The sequence below is a fragment of the Strix uralensis genome, chromosome Z (genome assembly GCF_047716275.1).
Source record: "Strix uralensis isolate ZFMK-TIS-50842 chromosome Z, bStrUra1, whole genome shotgun sequence".
NCBI lineage: Eukaryota > Metazoa > Chordata > Aves > Strigiformes > Strigidae > Strix > Strix uralensis.
This window is the reverse complement of record NC_134012.1, coordinates 1,517,015-1,539,190: the sequence shown is the minus strand read 5'-3', so window position 1 is coordinate 1,539,190 and position 22,176 is coordinate 1,517,015. Positions and strand designations below refer to the sequence as shown.

The following is a 22,176-nucleotide window of genomic DNA, read 5'->3' as shown; positions in this document are numbered from 1 at the left end:
ATAACATTTATTATTTATTATCTAAATAGGTTTGATGCAGAAACTCCTGGTCAACGTTCCTCGAATCAAAGCTGTTAATTAATTTTTAGAATTTACAAAGGAACATGTATATTGCTTGTAACAGTTTGAGTAGCGTTGAGCTGTTGCATGGCTTTTCACGATGTCACAAATGGTATCAGAAATGCTTTTCATCCCTGATACTACTGGTGGGTTTTTTTAAAAAAGCTGTCTAACATTGCCTTTTTCACTCCTTTGTCAGGCTTTCTTAGTTGCATTTTGTTGCACTCAGATGCATTTTTAGTTGCATCACCTTGCATATTTCTAATTTGTTTTCTTCCATGTTTCAGGTTTCATTATCTGGTATAAATTTGTGTGGTGTCAATTTGTAGAACTGAATGTCTTTCTGGTCTATCTGTCACTTCCAGTAGCTTTCTTGGAAGTATGTTTTAGGCAGTGTTGGAGTACTGCATAACCCCAAAAACATTTACACCACATGAAAAAGAACTCTAAAGAACAACTCTAAAATAACTCTGTAATTCAAAGTGAAAAAGTTAAAATAAATTTTCTGATGACTTAAAAGCTTTTCTATAAGAACTTTTATGTGTACTAAAGCGCACTGTGAAACTTCTGTCACTGTAGCACTGTACTTGACTTGGCAAAGCTTTAAATGGAACAGCGATGTAGGAATTGCATTTGCTAAGCTGGCAGACATCAGTTGTACTGATGTGACCTTTGTATGCTAACACAGTCAACAGCCTCTTCCCACTTCAGCGCTCTTCTCGGTGAGATAGCTTTGATTCTCAACAATAAGAATAAGGAACAGAGTTTTGAAAAAAGGTTTAACCAGATCTTGCTTAATTTGCTGTGTGTGGTGTAGTGGGTTGACCTGAGCTGGCAGGTAAGTCCCCACCCAGCCGCTCGCTCACCCACCCCACAGCAGGATGAGGGAGAGAATTGAAAGGGCAAAAACGTGAAAACTCACGGGTCGAGGCAGTGTCAGTTTAGTAAGTGAAGCAAAGCAAAACAAGGAATTCATCCAGCACTTCCCATCAGCAGGCAGATGTCCAGCCCCTTCCTGGAAAGCAGGGCTCCGTCACACGTAGCCAACGTCACGTCACGCCGAAACCCCGAATGTCCCCCTTCCTCCTCCTTTCCCCAGCTTTTATTGTTGAGCACAACATTTAAATGGCACAGAATATCCCTTGGGTCAGTTGGGGTCAGCCGTCCTGGCTGTGAACCTTCCCAAGTTCTTGCCCACCCCCAGCCCAGTCACTGGGGGGCAGAGTGGGAACAAGAAAATGCCTTGGTGCTGTCACACATGGTAGCATTTCCACCGTTTAATGGAAATGCTTGCTTCTTTTTCCTTTTTAAGATTGCATGTGTTTTCATTACTATGCTTGTTTTGTGGTTGAAAATGAAAATATTATTAAGATGTTGTAGTGGTTTGAGCACAGAGGGCAACTGAGCATCAAGCTGCAGCTTGCTCGTTCCTTCCCCCTCAGGAATAGGAAGGAGAAAATAACAGAAGGCTCAGGAATTCAGATAAGGACAGGGAGGGGTGACTCACCCATTATGGTCACAGGCAAAAACCAGACTTGTTAGTGGAAGGAAAAGAACATCAATTAAATTTAAAGGTTGGATTGACCCAGCGCTGAGGATCTGGTGGAGTTGAGAATGGTCAGTGTAAGGTTCATGGTTGGACTGGAGGATCTTCAAGGTCTTTTCCAACTGAGGTGATTCTGGGATTCTGTAATTCAAATACCACCACCACTTAACAAATAGAGTAGGACAGTGTGAAGCCTTACCACATCTTAAAAACACTTCGCCCCCCCCATCCTTTCTTCCCAGGCTCAGCTTTGCTCCCGATTTCTCTCCCTGCTCTGCCCCAGCAGCGCAGGGGGACGGGGATGGGGGTTGTGGTCAGTTCCTCACCCGTTGCCTCTGCCGCTCCTTCCTCCTCAGGGGAGGACTCCTCACACTCCTCCCCTGCTCCAGCGTGGGCTCCCTCCCACAGCAGACAGGTCTCCACGAACTTCTCCAGCACAAGTCCCACGCATTGCAGTCCTCCCAGCGCTGAACAACAACATTGGGGGCTTCTCCCCCTCAGAGTCCTGGCCTTCTCCGGGCACAGCCCCTGCTCCAGCGTGGGCTCCTCCGCGGGCTGCAGGTCAGCATCTGCCCCACCGGTGACCTCCCTGGGAGCAGGGGCACGGGCTGAGGGGAGTCTCTGCTCCAGCGCATCACCCCCTCCTCCTCCTTTCTTCCCTTAACCTCTGTGTTTGCATAGCTGTCCTCCCTACAATTCCCAACTCCTCCTCCCAGGTTCCCCTTCTTAAATATGTTATCACAGAGGCGCAGCCACTGTTGCTAATTGGCTCGGCCTTGGCCAGAGGTGGCTCCGACTTGGAGCCAGGAGAGCTTTGAGAAGCTTCTTGCAGGGGCCACCACTGTAGCCCCCTCTCCTGCTACCAAAAACCCCATCACACACCCAAACCCAGCACAGATGTTAATATTTAAATATTTTTAGAACAGATACTTTCAGCAAATTAGAGCATTTCCCCCTCATTTATAGCATCGAGCCACTTATTTCAAAATATGAAGGAGAAGCTCTTGGTTTGTACTACTGTTGTTTTACCAAAACCTCAACCAAGCCTATACCAGTTGGCAGTATCTGGTTTATCTTTGTCAGTGTGCAGAGATAGCTGAGCAAATGGAGTTGCATCCAGTGTTTCAGCCACATTTAATATGCAGCTTTGACTGCAAAACATCATTAATACTTGCAGGATTAACAGTTATTATTTCAATCTGCTGCCTCAAGGTCAGTTTTTGCTCCCCACCCCTTTCCTTGAAAAAATGTCGTAGATGAAGTAATATAAGCATGTGATTTAGAAACAAGAAAAAGACTGTAAATACTTGTGCTTTGCGTCTGTATCTACCTCAGATTACATCTATATGTCCTTGGTCCTGTCACTTACCTCTGTTAAAATTGTGCTGCTTTGCTGCATTTGTGTAAATTATTTCCTGTAACAAGCTATTGATGGAATTAAATCATTCACCCATTATTCTGCTGGGTGAATATACATATTCAGTTCAATTTCCCTTTTATCCAAAAATGCCCAGTGTGAATTACTCATTCCCTTTCACTAGGATGCAGTATATTGCCTGGTGCTCTAGTGTAACAATAGTGATACTCAGGTACAGCCTTAGGTAGGTGTCTTTGGGCATGTGATTTTCATCTGTTCCTACTGTGGTGCACATAGTCTTCCAGTTTGCACTTTGAAAACTGTCATACAAATACTGAACTTTCCGTGGTTGTACATGTGGTCAGAGGATTAACTTATTTCAGAATCGTTGCATAGAATATGTGATGCCTCCTGAAGAAAATACGCTTGGCTTTTTTTATCTACACATGACCATTTTTTGCAGGTTTGGGGAGAAAAAAAGTTAGGGTAATACCCATAAGTATGCTCCTAAATTTGCAACTGCTAGTCTCTTTGGAATTTTGGGGAGCAGAAGAAAGTTTCCTGATCCCAGAAACTGGCTGCCACTGTGCAGAAAACTAACACCTTGCATCCTTTTCCCTTTTGGCACAGACACGCGGTTAGTCACAAAAGGAGCTTTAAAGTCATGATGAAATCTTTAGGAAAAGAGAATCCTAATAGAGCAGGGAGAATAAGGTCCCTATAATTGTCAAATTAAACACAAGGTTAACTAGTATAAATGCAATACTTGAAATCTTACAGTTAAACAAAACCTAATTTAAAAAAAAATCACGCTTCGTACTTGCAAGCTTTGATCCCATCTTGCATGTTGTTTTAGACAGGATGTTTTAAAAAACCTTGGATTTCTCCAATGCCAAATCTTAATTGATGGTGACATTAATGGCATATTAATTTTGTTGACCTGGCTGCAACAGTTAGCTTTTGAGCAGAAAAAGAAAAGCCAGTGAAGAAGTGATGTGGCAACAGAGTGGGCTTTTATCTGAAGTTCTCTAGTGTTATTACTGGTACATTATCAGTGTCAATTTGATGTACAGTACAGGTCTACAGATACTCTTATTTCTATTTAGGCTTTCAGATGTGAAGTAACTGGTCTGTTAAACGCAATTCTTGGAACAGTAGTGGAATATTGGATCATCTCAAGTTTGCTTATGAACAGAAACACGTTTCATCAAATAGCTGATGATTTGGCACAGCACCTTGCCATTTCATGCGATGGTGAGTGTTTGAAAGGCCTCTCAGAGTCTTGTAAGCAGGTACACTGAAGTCCTAACCCAAACCCCTCAGTTTGCTTTCAAGTTGTATTTTACCTTCTGTTGCAGCTGTGCAGTCTTACAGTGTGATGTGTATGCGTGCAGGAAACTCCTGTTGGGTGTATGAGTCTGTCTGTCTGTCCATCCCAAGCAAAGACCAAATAGAACAGGCCTTCTTATTAAAATCCCTCTAAATAAATCTCAAGAAGTGTTAGTGCAAAAGCAAGGCTACACAGTGTGAAGAAGAAAAAAAAAAATCTTGAAAGCTCTCCTGTCAGTTTAGGACAAGCTTTAGGCATGTCATAGTAACCATAACTTCAGAGAGGCAACTGGAGACACCTTAGCTCAGGCCAATTCTCAGGTGAAATTTTTCACTCCACAAACTTGATCTTGTTTGCTAAAAACACTTCAGCCATAAGTCCAAAAGCTATGCTGAACTCTGTGACCCATACAGATTTCAAATGAAATATTTCAGTGTCTCATTCCAAATCCTTAGACTTAATGGACTTTATTTTGGGGGTGGGGGGAAATTCCAATTTGTCCCGTGAACCACTATTGTTCCTGTTTATTAAATATACTAGATAAGAGAAATGTCACAACTTAGCATTTAGCATGGAATGTCGTTGAGGTATTGGTCGTTTTAGCAACTAGGGGATGAGGAACTGAAAAGGCCAAAAAAATGATCTCAAGAAAACTACTGAATGTTTTTAATTTCATTCTCAAACTGAATTCTCACCAAAGCTGCTCTTTTTTTTTTTTTTTTCTTTTTTCCCCTATTAGGAAACAGTGGGAAAACTGTAACTCAGGTGTACACCTGTATGGATATCGTGGTTTCAGTCACCATTTTCTCTAGAGATTTGTGTACATAGGCTTCATTTAAAGTGTATCTGCCCTCTTCTACCTGGACACTTGAAAAGAACTATCCTGAAAAAAACTACACTAAAATCTTAGTCTCTAGACAAATGGTTCCACTCCAGTCTTAACAGAAAGCAAATCTTCAAAACTGTTATAACCTGCCTTAGATCTTTGAAGGCCAAATCAGTTGGAACTTTATAGTATTTAAATCAATGGAGCTTTTAGCATCTACTATGATTGCCACCTCTCCAAAAGAGTTTCTAGCTTTCATATAATAGAGAGAATCTTGGATATATATTTCTGTAAGACTTACTTTCCTGTACACAAATGGAAAATTACACATTCTGTGCTCTCCTCCATGGAGAGCATTCAGGAGAACAGCATTCACAGTCTGGTTATAAAGAGTAAAGATTCTTTGACCTATTGGTGATCACTGCTGCTTGGTTCATTCCACAGCACTTAAGGCCCAAAAAACTGTTGCAGAGTTGTTCTAAATTCTGTCTCTCTTAGAGCAGAAAACATCTGTACTCTCAAAACTGTGTTTATGCTTTGCGTGATTCTACAGATCAGTTAATGTATAAGCACTTCTTAGCAGAACAGAATATTCCCTCAACACGGTAAAGACTTTTTTCCTCATGGCAGACCTTGCTTTCCACCTGTCTCAGTTGCTATTTTGACAAAATTATTTTACTAGAATCAAAATACAAATAATCACCCTAAGAAGAATCAGTCATCCTGTCTCCTTTTCCAAAAAAAAGCTAGGCCAGACATATCCCTGATATATATAGAGATAGATACAGATCTATATTGTTCTGCCACTGTCTGTTGTTTGTTTTTTTAAACAGTATGAACTGTTTGGTACATCTGAGTGGAGTTGAAATTTGTTTACAGTCACTTAATGTAGAATTTGAAGTCACCCTGCATTACTTGCAGATTTCTTCACATATTTATACCTTTTATCTGAATTGTGCTTGTATTTTGTCAATTACAGATTTTAAAGATGATCACTTGCATAACTTGCCAAATAAATAATTTCATTCCCAAAATCAAGGTGTAACTTTCCTAAGACTGTATTTAGAGCGTTTTTAAAAAAAAGTTTCACATAAAAAGTGGTGCTTTGAGTTTTAAAATCTTTTGACCATTTTCCTAGAAGCTGGTCTATTATCAGATGATGGATAAAATCTTTTTTAATGTGAGTTTTTTTAGTAATTCTCGTGGAGAATTTTTCTGCAACAGCAGAAAAAAAAAGTCTGGAAGAGGTATCTTCTATATAACTCTAGATGTACAGATTTGTATATTCTTATTTTAAAGTTCTTCCCCCCCCCTTTGCTTTTGTCCAGCTTTTTCTATAGATGAATTAAAAATGTTCATTTGTTCCATACCATCCCCCTGGCTTCAAATGTTTGTCGCAGAAGCAGTTTTTAAAAAAATGTGTTTACAGAGGAATATAACTATTTCTACAGAACCTCTTTCTCTTCAGAAGATAGTAAGTAACTCCTTAATAACCTATCACACCTAAGTATTTTACAAGTAATTGCATTAACGAAAGTCTTGGAAAAGATCTTTATTTTTGTGGTCTGAGGTCATGCTTGTTGCATCTGTTGACTTCCACCTGTAGATAGACTCTACTGCATTTAAGTTTCTCTTTGCCCAAGATCTGGGTTCAGACCAATGGTAAGATTTTTCTTGCCAGAGAATTTTTAGCACCTGATTAATCTGTTTACATGCAGTTGACATGAAAAGTCACAATTTAAGCTTTTTGAAATGATCTCTGATGTAAATACTTTATTGCAATGTTACATTTGTAATTAAGGAAAATGCCAAATATAATGTGGTTTTCCTGGGTTATCCTTTCCTTCAGTTTTTTTTGAAAAGGTGACAGTCTATTATTCTACTGGCCCCAAGCATTTGTTATATACAAGATTTTATGATTCTGGACCATACTGTATTCCTGTGAATTTCTCCTCTTAAAAACTTTCCCCTACTTGCAAATCTTTTCGTGCCTTCAGATCACAATTTGTGATAGTTGGTGAGGAAATAGATGATGAAAGCTGTGAAAGAAATTCTCAAAACCACGGCTGCTGGCAGGATGCAGGCAAATCAGGGAGATCTCACAGTAATGACGTGCCCTAGCTTAGAGCCTCATTTCAGTAACCTTAACACCAACGACTAGACAGAATATAGAATATAGAATCCATAACTGTTCTGTATGTCCTAAAATTCTGCAGGTAGAGTTGAAGGAAAACAAATTTACACCTTTATACATTTTCCATACATAAGTTTTCCTGAATTTTACAGGAGTTTGTTGTGAACAGAGATCATTGTTTATTAATACATTGTGTTTAAACAGAGCTCGAACAAAAGACTGTCAGAATTTTAAAAGTAAACCAACTATATATCTAATATTTAATGTATGTTGCCAACACATATGCAGCAGCAATTGCTATTTTTAGTATTGCCATGACTACTGATCACTCTCTGCAACTACTTAAATGTAAATTTTGGTAGTGCTTGAAACAAGTTCATGTGCTTTTTGTGGCTTTCCTTAGCATTACTGTGCCTCCTTTCTCGTTCCGTACAATAAATATTAACTATCATCCAATTTTGCCTGCTCTTTTCATGCAGCATCTTATCAGCTAGGCTCTTCTATGGGTTCAAATAGTGATCTCCTAGTCTCTGGTGGTACATGTACAGTGGAGGTTGCAAGTAAGGTGTCCCTCACCCATTGCACGTTGCCTGCAGAATCTTCAGTGATCTGCTAGATACTCACGGCCTTCTTTAATATCTTACTTCAGATATAATCATCATGTAACCATTGAATGAGTCCCCTCACGGGGCTTTTGCCTATACTTCTGCCAAACTGCAGAAACTTATATGACTTTTTAAAATGAGCAGTATAGGTGGGTTAGAAGGTCTGTATTACTCAAAAGAAACCAAAATACCTACAACATCCAAAGCCACCCTAATAATGAGAGAGCACCTAAGAGATAACTAGCTTATTGCCTTCACAAGGCTCAAAGGCTTAATCCAACACATCATCTTAGAAGAGATGAAGGAGTGAATATTTACCAAATTGCTCCCTGGGTTGGAGCAGGAAACTTGTAAATACTTTAATTAAGTACCTGAGAATCAGTTAGCTTTACTTCAGTCTTATGTCCAGCTAAAGCGATCAAAATTTTCCCAGCTACCAAAAACCCAAGAGAAAGATCTAGAATCTCCCACTTTCTGGCTCAGACACAATCCACTCACCTCTGAGGCCAGCATAAAGAGTGAATTACAAGAACATAAAAAAAGATTGCAGAAGACAACTTTAAACAATCTATATATGCAGTCATTTAAGGATCATATTTTTAAAAACTTAGATACAGCGAGCAGGGGGTGGTGGATGACTGTTTTGCATGAAGTGCAACAGAAGAAAATGACTGCATTTTAATTTACTGTATACAAAGTCATTGAAAATGTTCCTTTTGCAACAGGTCTGTTCCTATTCATCTGCTTTGCGAGAGGTAGGGATGCATGAGACAAGAAAGATAGACAAAGCAATGGCAAAGAAAATAGGGCAATGGCCGTGTCCTGAGTCTCAAAGGACATTACAGATGCTAAATGGCAATAAGCAGAACCAAGTCAAAGTGCTGCCTGATCTACCGTGAGTAATACCTATAACATCACCAGTTTTATTCTGCTTTGGGGGACAGCTTCTGACCCAACACATTTCTTGAACTTTATATGACCCGTTTTGTTGTCTACAAATTACTGCAACTGACAGAAAGCTCCATTGTAAACCTGTAACACCTCTGGGCTGGGGTTCCCCCTTTCTCCCCATCTTCCCTCTCAGTGTATATGCAGACTGATGTAGTTATATTTTCCCAGTGTTAGATTTAAAGGGTACATAGAAGTGTTGAACCGTTCATAGAATTACCTTTAAAGAAAGTTTAATTGTGGGTAATTTAATTTTATTACTGTTTTAAATACAGTTATAATTAAATGACATAGAAATTATGTAATTAAGACATTTCAGAAATAACTCTGAAATGGATAGATCTAAGTATGCTGTATATACACATTTAAAAGCGTTAAGTACATATTCATTATCTTAAAATATGAAATAGTGATTTCAGATGTGTCACCTTTGCTCTCTTTTCAGTGACTTAAGCTTTAATAAGCACTCTTCATTCATGAAGCTTAGACCAAAACCAAAAGTTGAGGCTGCATGTGGCAAAGAGAATTGCTACCTTTTGCCTGAAGATGTACATTTTTGCAGGAGAAACATTAAAGGTATTCTATGTATCTAATTTATGTTAAGAACTCTATATGGTTAGAATCGACAGTGTCAGGTTTAAAAATCTTGTCCTGATGAATGCTGAACTAAAATGATGGCTTATGCCCAAGAATTATTTTCTTATGGTTCGTGTTTCTTTTTCCCAATGTCTATTTAAAAGGAAGAATTGTATATATGGTGGAATAAAGCTGCCTTCTTCATTCCCCTCCCCCTCCCAGATATTAAATACAGTGTACAGCTTGTGTGAGCTCATTCCAGTCTTGCCTGCCTTACTTTGCTAATCCACCTCAACCTGTGCTTGGTAGGATCAACGTCTTCTGATTTGAAAGTATAATTCAGTCTTCATCTCTTTCAGTCCTAGACATTTTGTGAACAAAGACTGAGGAGTATGCTATGTTACATAGCTGTGTTAAGCATATGGACTGTTTTCTTCCAGGCATTCAGCCCAGACTATGAAAGGCATTTGGCTTTTGTCTTAGCTATACTGGAACCCAAGTACCTAAGGAATAAAACAGCACTTCAGTAATTCATTCAGTTCCTACTTATTACACAAATTTAATAAATCGTACTTTACATGAGCCTTTACCTGAACAGAGTTACTTGCTGGAACTACTTTTTGTCATCTTCATCATCAGAAATTTACCTACATCACTTAAAACACAACTATATTAACATGACACCCCGGAGAAAGCTTAGAAAAAACGGCAAAAGCAAGCTGGGATTGTTCAAAAAATTAAAACCAGAATTGTATCACAAACACTGAAGGACAAAAAAAACCTCACCGTCTTTTGGGATTTAAGAGAGCTTCAGTAACAGAGCCAGACCATGCATTTTTAAAATTGGTTCCCTTTCTCTTTATTGCTTTTGCAAGTAAAATTGATGTGAATTATTACATGCTGACTTCTACAAAGGAAAGTGAGCTGAAGGACTAGGGGGAGAAAAAAATTGCTTTTTTTCTATTCTTCCCCTGCCAAAATTGTAAGTAGTATCTTCTGTTGAAAGAATGAGTATGGAGCTGACAGATTTACATAGTGAAGGTATTAATATAACAAAATATACCATGTAAATCTTATCGCAAAGGCTGAGAGATTTAGCCTGAGATATTTTTCATTTCTAAGATGTTTGTTGCATCATCTTTCACCTGGCATCAGGATTTTCCTCTGGCTCTTGTTCAAACCTAATCATTTAGTGAAAGCAAACCTGTGTTTAGAATGGGTCTGAAGTTTCTATCATGCAGAAACTAATGGTGTCTTTACGTATAAGCAGCAGTTCTCAGTTGCTTGCTGTTCAATTTTTCACACTTACTTCAGCTTTACACGATACTAAGGCTTGGGATTTTTTGTTTCCAGAGGATTTTCTTTTACTGTTGTTGTATTATTATTATTATTATTATTTTTTTTATTATTATTATTATTATTATTATTATTATTATTAACCCCTTCATTTATTTCTCTTTCCCCCTCCCTTGCTACTGTAGCCAAGTCAGACAGCCTATTGAGAAACAGCAAACCATCTGTTAACGGATTTGAAGTTCTGAATTATAGTTGAGTGTGTAGAGGCACTCGTGCCTAGCCAGAAACATTCATTTGAATTAAGCTATAAATGCTGTGTAAAAAGAACCATACATTTTAACGTAGGTTCATGAATAAATTTAAGGGAGGGCAACTGCACTCTAAAGTTTTATTGCTTCAAAACCCAGTATTTTTGGTGTTCTGTGATCACTTGGTGCTTTTATAGTGTGATTGAAGCTTTAAACCTTGAACTGGGGGGAGATAATTCCTGTGTTAAACCGTTTGCAATACAATTTCATTGCTGGATCTCTGGTGGAACAGAAGCTCTGTGGGTTTTTTTGAATTTTCTTAAAAGATGGTTAAACAGGATAAAGGAAAATCTTACTCATTATTGAATTTTCTGGCATATAGCCAGGTCTCCTAGTTCCAGGCACTTTGATTATTTTCTTTAGTTGCTATCTTGCCTAGTCTAGTGTAATCTATTAATTTTTTATGGTAGGAGAGACAGCCCTGCATAAAGCTTGCATAAGTAACAAAGTGGAGAGATTGATTCAGCTTCTCTCTATCCCTGGAACAGACGTTAATGCTAAAGGTAAGTTACTCATTTTCTCTACAGAACTAAGAATTTAAGCCAGATAAAGAACTGTATTAATACCTGTTTGGCAATAAAGTCTGTATTTATGCTATGAAAACCGTGTAATTTTAAACAACACAAAATGAGGACTTTATAGCAAACATTGAGGAAAGGTTAATTTGTAACTAAAGTGTGTTTTAACATCAGGTTTTCTATGGATTTTTTAAAATGCTATTTAGTTTTTTTCACATGTTTTTAGAATAGAATTTCTTGTTTTGAAATCAGAAGCTGCCGCTGTGCCTTGACGAGTACTAAAAAATAAAGTGTTTTGCTGTCTGACGAATTACATTATTAACGTTTTAGTACTACTTCTGCTGTTTTAAAACTTCCCTTGATTTATAATTCAGACTATGATGGCTGGACGCCTTTGCATGAAGCCTGTAACCATGGCAGCACAGTGTGTGTCCGTGAAATTTTGCAACGTTGTCCAGAGGTAGACCTGCTCACTCAAGTGGACGGGGCGACTCCTTTGCATGATGCACTGTCAAATGGACATGTAGAAATTGGCAAGCTGCTACTTCAGCGTGGGGGTGAGTGCATTTATGCTAAACTGGTTTAGGGAAATTATCCACTGTTCCGAGCCCATATGAAGTTCGTGGTGTTTTTCTTAATGGTTGCTTAAAATACAATGTTATTTTGAAATATTTATTTTAAAACATTTTTAAGCCAAGCTGTTTTGGTCACAATAAAAATAATACTGTTTTCACACTTATCTTGATCAGCTGAATATGAAATTAACCAGGATTTTCACATTTTTTTCCAATATGGTAATGTTTTTATTCTGCATTTTACACCATATGCATTGTAACTATATTCTCCAAACTCATTAATGAAGATAAAGATTACCTAGTCACCAAGCAAAGCTAAGGATTTACTTTTGTTTGGATCTATTTTTACCATGATGCAAAAATAGATCAGTAAATCTCTATATAATCATGTATTTCAACATAAATTTGTTCAGCATTTATGAAAATTAATGTGATGGTCTTTGAAGAACACAATTAGCTTGGTAATTAGTTTAAGAAAGGAATCTATATTGTAATCGCGATAACTGCTGTTTAGGGATAATAGTGGGAGGGATGCCTTAGTTTCTAAAAAAAGATACATCGCCCCTTAGGCAGACACATGATAAATGTTTTGAACAATATTTTTTGTTCAGTGACAGGGAACTTGTATCTTGTCTTGAAATATACGGTATCAATGTAATTAACTTAGCGTGTTTTTTTAAAAGCAACTGCAAAGAATGGTCTTGGATATCAACTCTTCCTTCTTTTAATTCATTTGCTAAAATGAGTATTTTCGATATCCTTACCACTGACCTACTGTGTCAGTTTAATTTCTGCGCGTTATATGCCGAGTCCAGATTTTTTCAATAAAATTTTCATTCTGCGTGTAGCCACGAGGCAGAAGAGTGCACTGTATTTAGATGGCCTATTACTTAATTAAGGTAGAGAAACAAAATTTTATTTCATTCTTGGCATAGGACCCTCTGTATTTACAGTCTTCTCCTGCCCCCTAAAGGCTATTTCTGTGCCTGTTGTGCAGGCACCGGCTCGCAATCAATACGTTTCTCTGCAGTCCTACCTCAGTGTTTGCTGAGCTTCGGTTCTGAGGCTCCCAGGTGTTTTATATATCTCCCGAGCCGTGTATCTGACATGCCAAGCCAATACCTGGGCTCAGTTCAATCGGTCTAAGTGATGCAATAGCCAATATCGTAGTAAGCCCAGCTCCTCAATTGGAAATGGCATCGCGCTGACAGATGTGCATTTTTCCTGGGCTATTGTGAAGAATAGGTAGTGGATGATCCTCTTGTCCTAGGGGAAGAGCTCTACTTGCACTTGCATTCATCAAGGTTTTCTGGCAACTATAAGGCTGCGCGTACCCTTATCTTTGCCTTTGTCACACTGTGGGTTTTGGCCTGTCAAACAGCTGACAAGACTGTGGTAGAAAGCATGTTACCCATTCAGTGTGGATTTACTCAGCTCAATAATTTCCAACACATCTCTGCAAAAACTTTTTTCACTTTTCTTTCTCTAGAAAACCTTCAGCTTGCAAAATTTAATTATATTGCATAATCAGTGATGGAGTAAAGCAATACAGCTTTAATCACAGCAAAGTGAAAACCTCTAGTATGGATATGTAATGTGGTGAATTACCTTTTGTAATTAAAATATATCTCTGAAAATGTATTCAAGTTAAAATGGCATCATTACTTCAGCATTCTAACCCAAATTTACGTAAGAAGATTCCTGATGCATTCAAAACACCACCTGCAGTGTGTTAACTGCCTTCATTTTTTCTTACTGTTGTGGCAGTTCTTAAACTTATCAAGGTGCCTGTAAACTGTTTAAATATTAATAGCTCCATTGTACTAATAAATGGGAAATACCAAGAGAATGTAGTATCATCTGAACCGGTAAAACGTGTCCCATTTACTTACTTTAAACCTATTTATTAGTTACTTTTTGCGTTTCAGAAGCCTGTTAAGATCAAATTTTGAAACTCAGCTGTTGGGGGAGACTAGGATTCCTGCCTCAGTAGTTCACCTTGCCACATAGCCTGGGACCAGGTTTGACACACCATCCAGAAAAGTAAAATAAAGACCATCGTAGTAACGTGCCTTTAATCTGGAGTCAGTGTTGGTAAAGAACCTGGTCTATAAAATACATAGTAGAATTTTACAGCAGTAATAACATTACATTTTTACATACTCTTTGTATTGTCACTTGAAATTTTAGGATAGGCAATATTTGAATTACTTTCCCATGTCTATATAATAATTGGCTTTCAACCTAGGAAAACTGGGAAGAAAATTAAGACAGTATCATAAAGGAACTTATAAAGGGTCTGTCTGCATGTTCTAGATTGCACTGCAAATGTGTAACTCGTCAGTTACATCAACATAACTTAGTACAAAAAGGAACTTAAACAGACATCTAGCTTCTGGCAAAAAACAAACCAAAATCTTGTTTGGCTGCCAAATTTAATGTGCTGTTATTATTAATGTTTATATTTTCCCTGCAGGACCAGTCCTTCTACAGCAGAGGGACTCCCATGGAAAATCGCCACTGGATTATGTTGAGTCTGTACCAGTAAAGCAAGAACTTTTGAACATTGTTCATCTGGAAGAGAGCATTGAAAGCTTCTGTGAACGCAGAGAAGATTTTTGCCGTCAGCAGGGAGAACTGTGGTTGATTTTATTTAATAAGATGCTGCTGAATTTTTGTTCAGTTTACAATCTGTCTTCACCCTTTACTTTAACTCTCAGAGAAGTAGCTTGTTCAAATGTACTTTCAGTAATGGCACGTGATAACTGTAAGATGAAAAATGCATTTTCTGCAGATTGGTTAGTAGGTACATATTTTAGAGAGCTTGAAACTTTTCAAAAGCTACCACAGTTTCTTCCAGAAATATCTGCAAACATAGGTTTTTTCCCTGGAGAACAGATGAAGGCTTTATTAGCAACTCTGAAAACTATGGTAGAGGCATATCAGCTCTTTACTTAAATCTTTGTCACAGTTACCTTCCAAACAAGCTGCATTGTTTGAATCTTGACTGTTAACCCTCGGTATTGGGATAACTTTTTTTCCAGTGACCAAAGAGTACAAATTTCACAGCCCTACACAAGCCCTCATGTTAATATCTGCCATGTTGTTGATACTTCCCTCTACTAGAACCTGAAGTCAGATACATTGATTCTGTGCATTTTTTAGCTAAAATTTTTCCAATACCAATGCCTTCTAGATGTCTGACAGATCTGGAAGCCTCTGACCACCTCAGGAGGGTGCTGTGTCATCTACACTAAGTTAAACTTTGTGTTTTCTGTGTTTTCTGTGTTTTCTGAAATCTTTGCTACCTGTTTGACACCATAGTTCTCTTTCTGGTTTCCAGAGGTAGTGACCCAAAAGTAAAACAGTACAGCAAGCAGTTTTTCCTAGAGAAGGGCTTATGCCCACATATGTAAATATCCTTTCATAAAGCTGATAGTATAAATATCTGTCATTAAACAAAAACATACGGAAAAGCAAATTCTTTCTAATTTTTCTTATTTATCCTTGTCCTGTAAAAATTAAAATTATATTGTGTAAATTAATTACATTTTGTAAAACTCAAACCAGAATATAGATAGATTACAGACTATATTTACAGAATCAGTCTACCAGCATGTCCCACGTCTTTGTTAGTTTGATAGCAACGGTCACACAAAGGCACGTGAAAAACCTTCTTCTCCCGCCTCAGCACCGCGGTGCTCGTGGTCACGTCTGCGTGTGCAGTGCCCGCCTCGAGGAGACCGGCCCAGATACACGGGTGGTTTGCAGAGCTCCAGTGCGTGCCACTGACTGGAGCTTCAGACGATTCCCGGGACAGGGATGCTGCTGCGAAGGGCCAAATCCACCCCTTACAGTGTCCTTGGCTCTGCTCTGACTCGTGTTGGCTTGCGGTGGTTTGATAAATCCGTTATGCCGGTGGTGTGTAAAATGATCTGGTAACACTCCTGGGAGTCCCTCAACTAAAGATGTGGGTGGAAGCGGTGGCACAAATCTAGTTATGTTGGCAGGGGAATTCACAAAGGATTAGACAAGACAGTTTAAGTATGTACTGGGCATCAGATTCTGACACTAAGTATGGATCTCCTTAAAAATTACACCCCATTTAATGTGAGAATTTTGTTCTCCATTCTGTGAATACATGCAAACTACACATGATAAATCCTCTAAACTAATCCTCTAACCTAATTTAGAATTGTGTGCTATATATTCTATCAGATGGTCCTTTTAATTAATTAAGAAAAAGAGAAAATCCCGGGCTGTTCTTTAAAGGTATCGGGGCTCGTGAGGCAGCCAAACTACATTGTTGTGCTGCGTGGGGTCGGGGATGCAGAATTGTTACTCAGGCGTTTTGGAGAGCCCTTGTTGTGCACTTACACAGCGACAACTACGCTTCCTGCCTTGCGCCTTTGTAGAGGTCCAGCACCAAATTCATTCCAGGCTTGGGTCTGGGAATGTGAGAGACACTTCTAAGGGAAGTTTATCCCTTCCCCTTCCACCCTGTGACTACAGCCATGATTCGGCTGGTTTCCTTGAAATGGTCGTGCAGTCACCTCTTGCCTCCAAGGTTAAAAGGGAGTGCGGTCCTGGTGAGTCTCCATACTCGTTGTGGGTTGTCATTCTTAGATTGTTATACAATCAAATCTTAAAGATACCTAACCATGTAATGTATTACAATCAAAATTGAAGAAAGCTGATTAACCATTCTAACAAGGAAGATTCAAACATGTCCAATTAACTAATTAATACTTAATACAGCAACAATTGTCTCAAGTCTCTTGCCACTTTCTTCATTTTTTGAACTAAAGTGACATTAACACAAGAGCACCAAGTTCAATCACATTCTTCCGAGTGCTGCCCATTTCACAAGATTCATCCAAGTCTGGATTGTCTGTAGGAATCACCATCCCCATGGCCAATCAGGATGCCAAAGTCATCTGGTCTTCGAAGATCCTAACAAAAAGCAGAACTAGGCCTGGGATCAGAGCCCACACATCAAGTTAAAAATCAGTAATTATCCATTGGGCACTAATACGGTGAGTTTTTCCACCTTTCCCTAAGGCTTCCCATTAGCCTGAGGATAGGATGGGGTGTGCAAACCCCCTGTATTCCTTGTGTGCCCACTCCTGGACCACCCCGGCAGTACAGTGGCTCCTGTTACCTGATTAAACTGATTTGGGTGTTTCCTTCTCTATCTGCCATGGGTGGCAAGAATGATCTAATTGCACACAGCGCTTCCTCGCTGCCTGACTCCCACAGGAGGGGGGATTCTACAGCTCTTAACCCCTTCTCCGGGCGTGGTTTTAGCGAGCTTTTGAGCCAGTGCACGGCAAGCACCTGTCCGCGAGTGCCGCTATCCTGGACAAGAGGTGCAAATGGAAATGGCAGCTTCCCCCGGGGGAGCAAAGTCATCTCTGTTTGCTTCCTGCACAGGAACCACCAAGAGCCCGTCCTGGAGCTCACAGGCCGGTCCTGCAGGGCCGCACCAGGCCCCACAGCTGACAAAGGGCTGCGATGGGCATTCAGCCGCCCATCATCGAGGTTAATTGCCACCTTTTGTGTGGTTTGTGGACTGGCCACACCACATAATTGTAAGGGGAATGCTAGGATTTATAATCTTTTTTCAATATCATCAATCACCTCAAAAATACCCTGTTTGGCAGCAGTTGGCAATGGATACTGAGACACACAGGGAACTTCTGTCCCCCTAACTCCAAAACTCCGCACTCTGCCATCTGGTAAACACCACTGTTTCCCTGCCAAAACATCAAACCCAAATATTTTTCCTTTGTCCTCTAGTTCTGCCCTTCAGCAACTGCACCAACGTCGAGATGTTACCAGTAGATTGCCCATGTGATATTGCCCGGGGTACCCCCAGTGCCCACGCCTTCCGCCAAAGAGCACTCCTGCCCAAATCATCAAACCAACTTCACTTATCCCGGGGCAGTTTAAACTCTCCTCCAGGAGGCTGCTCAGCAGGCAGTTTCTGACTGACTGGCCAAACCCTCCCGCTTCCATCTTCACCCCCCACCCTCAGGTCACTCCAGCCCATCTCTCACACTTTTGCCCACAGTAACACCTGCACACGAGGGGGGGTTTTTTTTTCGCTGGTCGCATTCAATAGCTCTTTGCACCCTTTCTCTGAGGGACTGGACATGGATCTTTAAGGCACCCAGGAGCCCTCTAATAAGAGCTCTAAGGGGGCTGGGATCCAACATAATTTCAATTTTTTCTAATAGCCACCTTCTCTCTCTTTCTTGTAACAATTCTGTCACAGAATCACAGAATCATTCAGGTTGGAAAAGCCCCTTGGGATCATCGAGCCCAACCCTCAGGCCTACTCTACAAAGTTCTCCCCTACACCACATCCCCCAACAGCTCATCCAAACGACCCCTAAACACACGCAGGGATGGTGACTCCACCCCCTCCCTGGGCAGCCTAACAAATGTCTTCAAACAATCCGTTTCCAACCACTCCTCTAAGTTCTCTTTCTCCACTTCTACAAAATAATCCTGCGCCTGAATGAAGCAGGCACCTAAAATGCACACATTTCTCCTTCACTTCCACCACTCCACCAACTTCCCCGGCTTTGTTCCAACTTTCTCACAACTTCTACCGGATCAAACCACTTCTCCTTCGCCCACTGTACATTTGGGGGAGAAGGGACGCAACCAGACTTCTGTAATAACTCCTCTATCGACATCCTGCCAACTACACCAATTTGTTACAGAGGTTCTCAGATAAACAACCACCAAAAATTAAAAATTTATTGTCAACACAATTAACTAGCCCTCCACAAATTACAGGTTCAAATGTCTGTGAGAGGAGAACAGAACAACTTCCTAGGGTTTAATGGCAACCCAAAAGGCAGAACAAAGCCCCACTCCCCAGGGTTTAAGGACAACACAAAATGCTCTCTCACTCACCTGACAATGAGGGCTCTCAACCTCCAGGAGCTCTCAGAGCAGTGTCCCAACCCAAGTCACCTCGAGGAGTTTCCTTGGGCGATGTCCCAACCCAAGGGGAGAGTCCTCAACCACAGCATGATGCTATAGGGGACAAGCTCAGAATAGCTCCCCCAGGGGACTCCATTTATACCCAGGCCCAATCTGACCTGTGCTCAGTAGTGGCTCCCATTGGGCAAAGGCCCCAACTGCACGAGGCCCCGAGAGCAAAGGCCATCAGGAGCAGCTACACTTTAGCAGCCAAGAAGCCTGATTTTCACTGGGGGGGGGAGACACACACACCTGCCACAGGAAGGGAAGAGAGCGCTGCTTTAAAATGAGGATACCTGATTTTTTTTCTAACAAATTTAGTAATAGATCAGGAGCAATTTAATATCTTAGCCTTCAGAAGGAAGGTACTAATTAGCAACGTTTCCAATTCCAATTCTTCTGCAGTAGCAATTTATAATATTAAAAAAAAGAACCCTAAAAGAAAGGGTGTGGGTAATAGCTGCTTCTGAAATTGATGTTGCTTGACTAGAGGGAATAAGTTACACTGATGCAGCTGGCTTGTAGCACATTAAAACTTCCATTTAGCCTTTCTGCAGCTGAGATAGATGATCTCACAGCAATCCACTGAAGACGCTCAGACTGAGTTGGTCGTGGAACCAGACCCTCATTACAAATGTTCAGTGTTTATTAATGACTGATTATTATTTTTACACATGCATGCAGAGCAGTCCGCTCGAGTAGAATGAAGGGTCAGCACCTATTGGATTTGCTTCTGTTTGTGCAGTTTTTATTTTTCTCTAGTAAGAAAGCAACACCGAAAAAACCTTTGTCATATATGAAATGGACTAACAAACATCAGTATTCCCTGTTGCAGGACGTGATGAAAGAAATGCTACGCACATACTTTATAAAGAATGCAAACCACACATTTAAGTTGGCAATTTTTTTTAGTCATAAATTTGATCGTAAGTGGGAATTTGAAATAATTGGGACTTGGAGAATCACAGGAAAAAGAATTGCGGTGGATCTGGAAAAGCAAATGCTTTGGAATATTCATATCTCTCTTAATATAATACATTAGTGACTGAAATGAAAGCAGGAAAAGAGTTATTTTGGTCTAATAAAGACAGTGATTCTGTTTATATATCCAAGACATCCCCACAATTATTTTCTATTATGTCATTTAGACAGGAAAAAAAGCACTATAAGTCCTACTTACCTATTTAAACTAATTTCAAGTACATCCTTCCAAGATACTGTAAAGAAACGTAGATAACATATGCTAAATGAACATTATTAACGTTGCAAAATGAAGCATTCAAAAGTTAGCAAATGTCTGAATTAATATTCCACATGTAGCCCCAACTTAAATATTGTCTGTGTGCATTGTCAGTCTTTAATTATATGGTGACACAATTTTGTTCTCTCTAATGTTCTCAGTTTAAGGATCAGATACGGAAAATTTTCCTGTTATTTCCCAGTTATGCTCCTAACAGAGTTCAGTTTTATACATATTCAGTTTTATATATACTCAAGTTTGCAAACTCTATATCCTTAAAGAAATCTTAAGTATATCTCAGTTGTATTTAACATAAAATTAATGTGCTTCACCTAATTTATTAGATGGTACCTGTTCTCCTTCAGAATGGCAAAACTCTCCTGTTAAACCATGATTGCAATAAAGCGAGATCTATTAAGTGATTAAACTGCCTGCTTTTTAAAATTCCTCTTGGTATGTGTGGTATTTCCCACTTACTGGCTTAGTTGAAAGAATAAACAAAATCAGGGAACCACCCCCCACCCCCCCTTTTTCTCTCTGTGCCCACGGTTCACATGCCGACATGCTTTGCAGGCACGAAGGTACATCTTCATCTTCAGTCAATCCTATTTCTCCAGGGCCTTTAAAATGTTCTTTGCTGTCCTTCACCTTCAGCTGGTCAGCAGCACGATAGCAGGTAGCAGCAAAATAGAAGGTGGAGCACACCAGGATACACCGTCAGGAATGCAAAGATGCTGGTCAAGCTTCAAAAGTTCCCCAAAAGTTGCATTAAGCCAAATTTCACTGGTATATTTTCTCTGACACGTATTCTTTTTTTCACACTACTGCCGTATGAAACACCAGTTCACGTGAAAAAGTCTTGGTGGTATTTGTAAGATGTTTTGCAGAGTGTCGAAATGGTCGCACTCGTTGGGAAACAAATCCCTCCTGCCAGTCTGCTAGGAGTCTGGGCTCGGGAGTTTTGCTGTTGATCTGTTTTATTTTTGTTTAGGAGCAAAGGTTGGCCTATAAAACTTAAATATTCTTATGGCTTCAATAACCATTTACTGTTATACCAGAGAGGAGTTTCAAACCTCAGGGCCTGAGCTCCCTTTAAACTACCTAAGCAGTCCTGAAGCTCTTTCCTGCACCATTTACAATCCTGACTGATGCCACGTTGCTGCATTGCAGAAGGGCAGCGTCACACATGCTCTGCGCAGCGTTAGTATCAAACCCTGCCTCGTCCCCCCACTCTCGGCACTGGTGAGGCCGCACCTCGAATACCGGGTTCAGTTTTGGGCCCCTCCCTCCAGGACAGACATTGAGGTGCTGGAGCGTGTCCAGAGAAGGGCAACGGAGCTGGTGCAGGGTCTGGAGCACAGGTCTGATGGGGAGCGGCTGAGGGAACTGGGGGGGTTTAGTGTGGAGAAGAGGAGGCTGAGGGGAGACCTCCTGGCCCTCTCCAACTCCCTGAAAGGAGGGTGCAGAGAGCTGGAGGTGAGTCTCTTGAGCCAAGGAACAAGTGACAGGATGAGAGGAAACAGCCTCAAGTTGCCCCAGGGGAGGTTTAGATGGGATATTAGGAAAAATGTCTTCACCAAAAGGGTTGTCAAGCTCTGGAACAGGCTGCCCAGGGGAGCGGTGGAGTCACCAGCCCTGGGGGTGTTTAAAAAACATGTAGACGTGGTGCTTAAGGACAGGGTTTAGTGGTGTTGAGTTAATGGTTGGACTCTTAATGGTCCCTTCCAACCTAAATGATTCCACGATTCCGTGGCAGACTGCCCCTTTGCCTACACATTCAAGGGCCACACTGAGCCTCTTTGCCTTAGCACCACGCCATGGGGTCAAGAGTGCCCAGAAAATTAGAGAAATCCATCTCCTA

The 22,176-nt window shown here is 40.3% G+C and overlaps 1 protein-coding gene across 2 annotated transcripts in view; it reads left to right on the top strand.

Annotated features, from left to right (window-relative positions):
• Window positions 1–15,560, top strand: part of SLF1 (SMC5/6 complex localization factor 1) — a 37,770-nt gene extending 22,210 nt beyond the window's left edge. For both annotated transcript variants that reach the window (XM_074855626.1, XM_074855628.1), the window contains 7 exons: window positions 4,070–4,217; window positions 6,448–6,593; window positions 8,584–8,753; window positions 9,252–9,382; window positions 11,397–11,489; window positions 11,879–12,061; window positions 14,556–15,560. In XM_074855626.1, coding sequence (XP_074711727.1) covers window positions 4,070–4,217; window positions 6,448–6,593; window positions 8,584–8,753; window positions 9,252–9,382; window positions 11,397–11,489; window positions 11,879–12,061; window positions 14,556–15,037 — 1,353 coding nt within the window. In that variant the 3' untranslated portion in view covers window positions 15,038–15,560. The remainder of the gene's footprint in view (window positions 1–4,069; window positions 4,218–6,447; window positions 6,594–8,583; window positions 8,754–9,251; window positions 9,383–11,396; window positions 11,490–11,878; window positions 12,062–14,555) is intronic.
• Window positions 15,561–22,176: the final 6,616 nt, after the last annotated feature.